We start from the raw sequence: 10,153 nt of genomic DNA on the forward strand, positions 1-10,153 counted from the left end.
CCATCCGCGCTAACGAAACGAAAAAAACTCGTCAGCAAATGTCGATATTTGTGTGAAAGTTGAATAGACGTTTTGTTGTAACAGTCTAGCTGTTTGAAGAATTGATGTAGACTATTATATATCTTGTATTGTATTGTATACATAGGTAATCTAGTTCTACAGTCAGAGGGGTAGTGTTTTACCCGGGAACTTGGGAAGAGTCATTCCAAAGGGTCAAGGGATTAGTGGTGTAGGGTTTTAAACAAGATAGCCACCGCCTTCCGTGGTGGTTAATTCACTAAATTTAGAGAATTCGTGTATTAAATGTAATTGCAGTTAATAACTTCCTTGGTTACGCACCTATGTTATGTTTGAGTAAAGAATCCGTCCCATAAGTTGACAAAGGGACATAGAGGTCATCTAGGTTGGGAACTAGTTGATCTTGCCAAGACTGACTCATCCTTTGGTCAAGAACGGTGACATGGCTGTAAGAAGTGCTACTGATCACTTTGTTTGTTAATTCAGTAATATGGAGAATTTCAAGTATTATTCAGATATTATAATTTATAATCAACCTTGCTCAAGTACCAATATAAATTACCATCATTTGAGAATAAAGATCCAGTTAATCTTAGTTGCCTAGTGAATATATTTAGCTTTGTTAATCATCTTTGAAAATTAGTTTGGCAACTGGCCTAGGTCAGCTTTACAGTTAGTGAGAGCAGTTTTGGGTAGTGTGGCTGGTAACATCTCGAGGTCAAGACCTCTCCCTAAAGCAGGCATCCCATCCGGCTTGGCTTGTGTTTTTAAAGTAAAGTGTTTTTTTTTAATTAAGTGCAGTGGTAGTAATCCACATTAATTAAGAAAGAGATATTTAAGTTGTAGAGCGTGTTTCAATATACTATTGTGTTTAATAAACTGTGATTTGATTAATAGTGTTTAGTGGAATTTTCCTGTGTTATTGAATAAGCCCAAGTGAACGTCGAAAGCATTCCTTGGTCTACTTCATTGGACTCTTCATTGACCTGAGAAAGGCCTTTGATACTGTTAATCACAATTACCTCTTACGTAAACTCCATCATTATGGAATCCGAGGCCATACACTGGACTATATCCAATCCTATCTTAGTGATAGACATCAATGTGTAGCCATCAATAATATAACCTCTCCCACTCTACCAATAACCGTTGGAGTGCCACAGGGCAGCATTTTGGGACCTCTCCTATTTCTTATATACATCAATGATCTGCCTAATGTCTCTAACATTCTGGAACCTATTTTGTTTGCTGATGATACTACCCTCATCTACTCTAACCCCAACCCACATATGCTAAATAATGTTGTTAATAAAAAATAGTTGTTAATAAAATAGTTGTTAATAAAATATATTTTATTTTAGTTGTTAAATAGTTGAAATAAACAGTTGTTATATAAAATAGAGATATATAAATATATATAAAATATATAAATAGTAGAAATAAACACAATAATAGTTGAAACAAATAGTTGTTAATAAAAAATAGTTAAAAAAAAATAAAAAAAAATAATAAAAAAATAGTTGTTGTTAACTAAAAAAAAGTTCACTTATGGATATCAACCAACAAACACTTAACATAGAAAAGACCTACTACATCTTATTTGGAAGCAAATCAACAAATGTAATTCAGCTTCAGATAGACAATGTTAACATTAGTAGTAAAAATGATGGAAAGTTTCTTGGCCTATTCCTAGATAAGAGACTCAACTTCAGCACCCACATACAACACATAACTAAGAAAGTCTCTAAAACAGTTGGTATACTCTCCAAAATCAGATATTATGTACCTAACTCTGCTCTCATCTCTCTATATTATGCACTAACCTATCCCTATCTTAATTATGGTATCTGTGCATGGGGTTCAACCACTGCAAACCACCTCAAGTCCATCATCACCCAGCAAAATTCTGCTATCAGAATAATAACAAATTCTGCTTTCAGACAACACTCAGCTCCCTTGTTTAACTCCCTAAACATGCTAAACATAATCTCCCTCCACAGATTCTCTTGTGTCACCTACATTTACAAAACCTTGTTCTTAAATGCAAACCATGCTCTGAAACTCTCCCTGGACAGATGTAATAGGACCCATTATCACCACACCAGAAATAAATATCTCTTTGATATCCCCAGAGTCAAATTTAATCTGTGTAAACACTCTATGCAAATAAAGGGACCCAGTCTATGGAATTCACTCCCTAATGAATTGAAAAGCTGTCCAACTTTTGCGTCATTCAAAAACAATACTAAAAAGTACCTAATTTCATCTTCAAAGTTTTTTACCTTTTGCTTTAAAATTGCACTGTATCTATTGCTACCCAATCTCCCAATCTTTATGTACCCAATCTGAACATCTTTATCATTGCGATCATTGCTGTCTTCTTATATGTACTGTCAATCTGCTGTATGGTGTCTATTAATCTTGTTTAAATTACCAATCAAGCTGTCAATGTAATCAATCAGAGCTTTAATATACCAATGTGCTTTAATATACTTACTAATCTCTCTCATCTCATTTTTTTCTTGCAATGTATTTGTTATCATTTTATTAATTTTGATAGAATTTACCTACTTAAAATTATCTGTTAGATTAAGGACCCGCCCGAAACGCTGCGCGTACTAGTGGCTTTACAAGATTGTAAATACTATTCTATGTATTCTCTCTAACCCAATGTACCTTCTTGTATATAAATAAATAAATAAATAAATAAATAAATAAATAAATAAATAAATAAATAAATAAATAAATAAATAAATAAATAAAAACTTAATAAATATAAGCCCTTTTGGTTGAGTTAAACCACACTTTAAAGTACATTCATCCCTCCTATTCATAACTGGGGATCAACATTCGTGGCTTTATTTCTAATTGGTTGTTTACTGTTTCACAGTCAGTTAGATATACTTTTGTCAGTTCTCGAATAAATCCATTAAATCCTCCTTGACTATCGGAGCTTTTTATAGATTTCCCAATACTAATACAGCTTCATTCTCAGATAACTTAAGTATTCTTATCATAAACAATAATCTCAACAAAAAACACATCATTCTAGGAGGAGACTTCAATATTGACCTGGGTCAACAAAATAGCCCTCAAGTCGACTATTTCCTAAACAGCATGAACTCCTGTGTTCTAATCCCCACAATCACCAAGCCCACCCGAGTCACTAAAACATCTGCCACTTCTTTAGGATCACTTATGGACTACCATAACAGCTCCCCTTGCATCTGGTATAATCTTTGACAGAACAACTGACCACTATCGTACCTTCGTCACAGCAAACATGGACACAACACCACCAGAAAGCAAGAAGCTTACATTCAGGCTACACAGTGAAGCAGCTTTAGGCAATCTCACAAATGCACTTCACTTTATCAACTGGGAATCTGAATTCAGCAATACACTGGATATAAATTCATGAACTTCTCTTCTTTCTTCTTCTCCAAAATTTTAAGTCTCTACAACACTCATTGTCCCCTCCTCACCAAGCAAATAACTGACAAAAGAATAAAGAATCCGTAGCTCACAAGTGGCATATTCAAATCAATCAACAAGAAACATGAATATGAAAAGAAACTTAGGATTGGCCTAAAAGGAAGTAGTTGAAAGGTACTCATCAATGCTTACCAGTATCATAAGAAAAGCAAAACTCTCCTATTATGAGAATAGATTCAAAGAAGCAAAAGGCAAATGAAATGCACATGAAAAACCATCTCTAACATCCTAGGAACTAAACAACACTCATATAACCAGATAAAACTCTCAAAGGATGGCTATACAACTGCAACTGATTTAGAAACGGCAAATGAATTTAATAGCTTCTTTTCATCGGTTGGTGCTAACCTTGTCAGAAAAATCCCAAAGATACATATCAACGCATATCTCTCAGGCAGCTATCCAAACTTTCTTCTCCTTTCACCAGTCAGCCCGACAGATGTTGTGTCCATCATACACTCACTAAAAACAAAAGCTGGGAACATCAGTGAAATACCATCCATTGTATTCAAGAGCGCCTCCCATGCCCTTGCGCCACCTATAGCTCTGCTGTTCAACAAATCTCTAGTGTCATACCTTCCCTGATATCCAGAAAAAAAGCACGAGTAACGCCAGTTCATAATGGAGGCAATCCGGCAGACATAAACAATTATAGACCAATATCAAACCTACCCATTCTATCAAAAATATTTGAACAAATTATCTACAAACAGCTCTACTCCTACCTCGTAAAATTCGACATTCTCAGCCCCTGCCAGTTTGGCTTCCGCTCCCAAAAGAGTACCAACGATGCAATTATTAGTCTCCTTGATGTAATCTACTCAGCCCTTGACAAAAATGAGTTTCTGATTGGACTCTTCATTGACCTGCGAATAGCTTTTGATATCGTTAACCATAACTACCTCTTACTTAAACTCCATCATTATGGAATCCGAGGCCTTGCCCTGGACTATATCCGATCCTATCTTAGTGATAGACACCAATGTGTAGCCATCAATGATATAACCTCTCCCACTCTACCATTAACCGTAGGAGTGACACAGGGCAGCATCTTAGGACCTCTCCTATTTCTCATATACATCAATGATCTGCCTAATGTCTCTAACATTCTTAAAACTCTATATTGTTTGCTGATGATACTACTCTCATCTACTCAGACCCCTAACCCACACACTTTAAATAATGTTGTGAATAATGAATTAAAAAGTCCACTTATGGATGTCAACCAACAGACTCGCACTAAACATAAAAAAGTCCTACTACATCTTATTTGGAAGCAAATCAACAAATGCAATTCAGCTTCAGAGAGACAATGTTAACATCAATAATAAAAATGATGGAAAGTTTCTTGGTCTATTCCTAGACAAGAGACTCAACTTCAGCACCCACATACAACACATAACTAAGAGTCTCTAAAACTGATGGTATTCTCTCTAAAATCAGATACTATGTACCTAACTCTACTCTCATCTTACTATATTATGTACTAATCTATCCCTATCTTAATTATGGTATCTGTGCATGGGGTTCAACCACTGCAAGCCACCTCAAGTCCATTATCACCTAGCAAAAATGTGCGATCAGAATAATAACAAACTCTGCTTTCAGACAACACTCAGCCCCCTTGTTTAACTCCCTAAACAAGCTAAATATAGCCTCACTCTACACATTCTCTTGTCAATTACATTTACAAAACCTTGTTCTTAAATGCAAACCCTGCTCTGAAACTCTCCCTGGACAGATGTAATAGGACCCATTATCACCACACCAGAAATAAATATCTCTTTGATATCCCCAGTCAAACTTGATTTATACTGGGGAACATCGGGTTATTACAATAGAGGCCGCTGTTATTACGACAGGGGTAAAAGCGGTCACCTCTTTCCCCCCCCCCCCTGTCGCCCATTTGTCAGGGTCAAGAGGTTAATCTGTGTAAACACTCTATGCAGATAAAGAGACCTAGTCTACGGAACTCACTCCCTAATGAACGGAAAAGCTGTACAACTTTTGCCTCATTTAAAAAAAAAAGTACCTAATTTCATCTTCAAAGTTTCCTACCTTGTGCTTTAAACTTGCACTGTATCTAGTGCTACCCAATCCTCCAATATTTATGTACCTAAGCCAAACAACTTTACCATTGTGATCATTGCTGTCGTCTTATATGTGCTATCAATGTGTTGAATTGTGCCTATTTATCTTTGTTAAATTATCAATCAAGCTGTCAATGTTATCAATGAGAGTTATCGATGTGCTTTAGTACACCTACTAATCTCTCTATTTTTTTCTTACAATGTACATGTTAACATTTTATAAATTTTGCAAGAATTTAGCTACTTAAAATTATCTGTTAGATTAAGGACCTGTCCAAAACGCTGCGCGTATTAGTGGCTTTACAAGAATGTAAACACCATGCTATGTACCCTCACAAACCCAATATACCTGCTTGTATATATATAAATAAATAAATAAATAAATAAATAAATTAATTAATCAGTGGGGATTTGAATCAGATGGTGGCGGCAGTCTCTCAGAGTTTGCTCATAACTGAGAAGTACAGGATCCTCGTGTTGGGGTATCGGGCGATCAAACGTCAAAGGTTATTGGGAAGTTAGGCTGGAGGTTACAATAAGAGCTTTAGTATATTATAAGAAGCGTTAATTAACGGCCGACTAATAGCCAGAAGAGAAGGTATTATTCTCCAGACCGTCACACTGTGATAGAGGCAAAGATTGTAAGAGAAGTCTCCTCTTAGCTGCTCCTCATCTCACTCTTTCTTTACTTAATGCCAGTGTCTCCCTCGCTCCCACATCATGCCCGTGCCACCTCTAAGGTGGCTTAATCTTTATCAATCATCAATCTTGCTCCCATTATGGGCGCCTATTGCTCCCAATATTCTGTGTGTCCCCCCTGTAGGGGACACACAGAATCAATCAAATAAAAATAAGATCAATCAGAATAAACATCAAACTAGCAGCATCAGTTTCGATAGATTCTCTGGACAGCCGAAGATTGACAGACTTATTTATAAATCAATCTCGCATCCATTACGGGCTATTCATGCCGTGCCATCTCTAGGGTTATCTTGAGATGATTTCGGGGCTTTTTAGTGTCTCCGCGGCCCGGTCCTCGACCAGGCCTCCACCCCCAGAAAGCAGCCCGTGACAGCTGACTAACACCCAGGTACCTATTTTTACTACTAGGTAACAGGGGCATAGGGTGAAAGAAACTCTGCCCATTGTTTCTCGCCGGCGTCTGGGATCGAACCCAGGACCACAGGATCACAAGTCCAGCGTGCTGTCCGCTCGGCCGACTGGCTTAAGGGTCGCTTAATCTTCATCAATCAATCTCGCTCCCAGTCACAGCTCCTGTGCCAGGTAAGTCCACTACTGGCTCGTGCTATTTGAAACTTTTTGTTCAAAGTAGCTGAATCTAAAACAACAACAACATCTCGCTCTCATCACAATCGATTTGATAATGTCCAGACGTTTCGGTCCAGGACGGACCGAAACGTCGTCGTCTCCTCATGTTTTGGTGTGGGTTTCTGTCATCATTGTACAAGAAGATTATGGAAGCAATACAAGTGTATATATTAGTGTTGCAACGGTAACTGAATTGTGTGGCGACTCATTTAAACAATTGAATAAATAACTGATGATGCTTAAGATAACTTTTAAGACCAGTCATGTTCCTGCTGGCATTAGATTGCTGTGTGTCTGGGGACCTTGCGTTGTTTATTTATTTATTTATTTATTTATTTATTTATATATTGTGACGGTAACGCGTTGGTGTTCGGCTGTTTAAGGCTAGGGGTATGGCCTCGTCACATAGTTATAAAAAAAAAAGAAAAAACTGGAACTTCGTCTGTGGTAAGGTAAGGAGAAGACACACAAAACACAAGTAAACTTTAACAATGAAATTTTAATGACGTTAAATAAATCAAAACATGAAAATAATGCACAAACAAATTCTTATAATAAAATCAATGAATCAAAATAATAAGAATTCTTAAATGACACAATGAAAGTTACGTTAAGGCAAAATAATAAGAAGTGCAATACAACAGTAAGTGGGAGGTGCTGGAATATTGGCTTAAAGCCACCACCTCTCTCAGTACACTCTAGAGTCTAGCTGGGAGGTGTGCTGGCTACGAAAGCACGGAACATTCTGAAGACTGATGTTGGGGCGACCCCAGACATCGGGTAGTATTGGGGGGCGAGTGCAGGTGCAGCCAGACCGGCGACCAATCAGCGGAGTCGTAGCGATCAACGGGTAGTTTGGTGGTTGGAGTTCGAACAGGTGGCTGGTTGCATACGTTTCTGCTCACCCTGGCAAGCCTTGCTGGTGTTTGTTGTCGTTGTTGGACATTTCTTCCATAGTCTTTTATATAGTTGTGAAGACGTAATTTTGGAGGGAAGAGCAGGCTCAATCTCTTGAAGGAGATTATCGTCACAATATATACAAGAAGGTACATTGGGTTTGTGAGAATACATTGGATAGTACAGTATTTACATTCTTGTAAAGCCACTAGTACGCACAGCGTTTCGGGCAGGTCCTTAATCTAGCAGATAATTTTAAGTAGGTAATTTCTATCAGAACTGATAAATGATAAAGATACATTGCAACAGAAAAATGAGATGAGAGAGCTTAGTAAGTATATTAAAGCACATTGTTATATTAAAGCTCTGATTGATTACATTGACAGCTTGATTAGTAATTTAAACAAGATTAATAGACACCATACAGCAGATTGACAGCACATATAAGACAGCAATGATCACAATGGAAAAGATGTTCAGATTGGGTACATAAAGATTGGGAGATGTTTTAAGAGACCAAAATAACTTGCTAGACGAGTGAGCTGCTTTGCTGAGGCACTGAACTCTGTTTACGACGATGAGTTGCGCTGTGATTAATCATTTAATCAATCATAGCGCAACTTTGACTATAATCTGCACTGAGATGTACTTTGATTGACAAACACTTAAATGTGTTTGAGGGGTTAAGTATGAGCTCCTAAGCCCCGCCTTTCGAACGTTTTTTTCTAATGCTATGACCCCTGGTCCCTTTGAATTTCTTAGATCGTTTACGCATATGCGACAGCACGCATATGCGCATATGTGACAGCACGCTGGACTTGTGCATAAAATTACGTTTTATGTTCATTTTAACCACTTATGGATAACATTTACACTGAAAAAAATTATTTTTAATATCTTTATCTACCGTGCCATTTTCTCGCAGTATATGTAGTTATCATATCTCAATTTGACTAATGGTGTTGAGCAGTAATCTCTGTTTTTGAGCTATTGCTGCCGTTGTGGAGCAGTGACTAATGGTTTAGGTCTGTTGCTGCTATTCTCGACCAGTGACTACTGTCTTAGATCGGACGCTTCTTTTGTGGACCAATGACTACTGTTGCAAACAGTGATTACTGCTTTAGGCCTGTGAGTCTTGTGTTTACCTGTTATATTGTCGTTGTTTACATATTACACAACTGGTGTTTACCTATTACACTGCAATAGTTTATCTGTTACACTGCTGTAGTATGCCTGATTGACTGTTGTTGTTTTATCTGTTACACTGCTGTGGTATACCTGATTGACTGCTGTTGTTTTATCTGTTACACTGCTGTAGTATGCCTGATTGACTGTTGTTGTTTTATCTGTTACACTGCTGTGGTATACCTGATTGACTGTTGTTGTTTTACCTGTTACACTGCTGTGGTATACCTGATTGACTGCTGTTGTTTTATCTGTTACACTGCTGTGGTATACCTGATTGACTGTTGTTGTTTTACCTGTTACACTGCTGTGGTATACCTGATTGACTGCTGTTGTTTTATCTGTTACACTGCTGTGGTATACCTGATTGACTGTTGTTGTTTTACCTGTTACACTGCTGTGGTATACCTGATTCACTGCTGTTGTTTACCGTATTTTTAGGGTACACTGTCTACACTGCTGTTATTTTTAGTCTCCGTGGCGCAGTGGTAAGATACTCGCCTGGCGTTTCGCAAGCGCCTTGCCTTGGGTTCGAATCCTGGCCGGGGAGGATTGACCGGGCGCCAATCCTTAACTGTAGCCTCTGTTCACCCAGCAGTGAATGGGTACCTGGTTGTTAAACGATTCGGCGGGGTCGTATTCCGGGGAAATTAGGGTTAAGGACCTGCCCGAAACGCTACGCGTACTAGTGGCTTTACAAGAATGTAAAAAACTTACAAGAATGCAAACTCTTGTATTTCACTGTCTACACTGCTGTTACTGTTTAACGGTTACTGTCGTGTTTACCTGGGAGTGAGAGAGGCGGAGACTGGAGCGCCGGCGACCATCCGTGCTGGAAGGGACACTCTCCCTACCTGGTGGGGCCAGAGATGGCCTTCTTGATGCCATTCTTGAGACCTCCCTCTCTTCTGCTGACAACTAGGCCTCCTTGCTGATACTTAGGCCTCCTTGCTGACACCTAGGCCTCCTTGCTGACACCTAGGCCTCCTTGCTGATACTTAGGCCTCCTTGCTGACACCTAGGCCTCCTTGCTGACACCTAGGCCTCCTTGCTGACACTTAGGCCTCCTTGCTGACACCTAGGCCTCCTTGCTGACACCTAGGCCTCCTTGCTGACACCTAGGCCTCCTTGCTGACACT

The 10,153-nt window shown here is 38.6% G+C and overlaps 1 protein-coding gene across 2 annotated transcripts in view; it reads right to left on the reverse strand.

Annotated features, from left to right (window-relative positions):
* gudu (Armadillo repeat-containing protein gudu) overlaps nucleotides 1-10,153 on the reverse strand; it is a 136,842-nt gene extending 126,689 nt beyond the window's left edge. Inside the window, exon 1 of one of the 2 annotated variants that reach the window (XM_069329876.1) lies at nucleotides 9,801-10,153. In XM_069329876.1, coding sequence (XP_069185977.1) covers nucleotides 9,801-9,902 — 102 coding nt within the window. In that variant the 5' untranslated portion in view covers nucleotides 9,903-10,153. Of the gene's footprint in view, nucleotides 1-339; nucleotides 7,125-9,800 lie in introns of those variants that run through there. The other variant, XM_069329877.1, reaches the window with a different exon arrangement.

The sequence above is a fragment of the Procambarus clarkii genome, chromosome 23 (genome assembly GCF_040958095.1).
Source record: "Procambarus clarkii isolate CNS0578487 chromosome 23, FALCON_Pclarkii_2.0, whole genome shotgun sequence".
Lineage (NCBI taxonomy): Eukaryota > Metazoa > Arthropoda > Malacostraca > Decapoda > Cambaridae > Procambarus > Procambarus clarkii.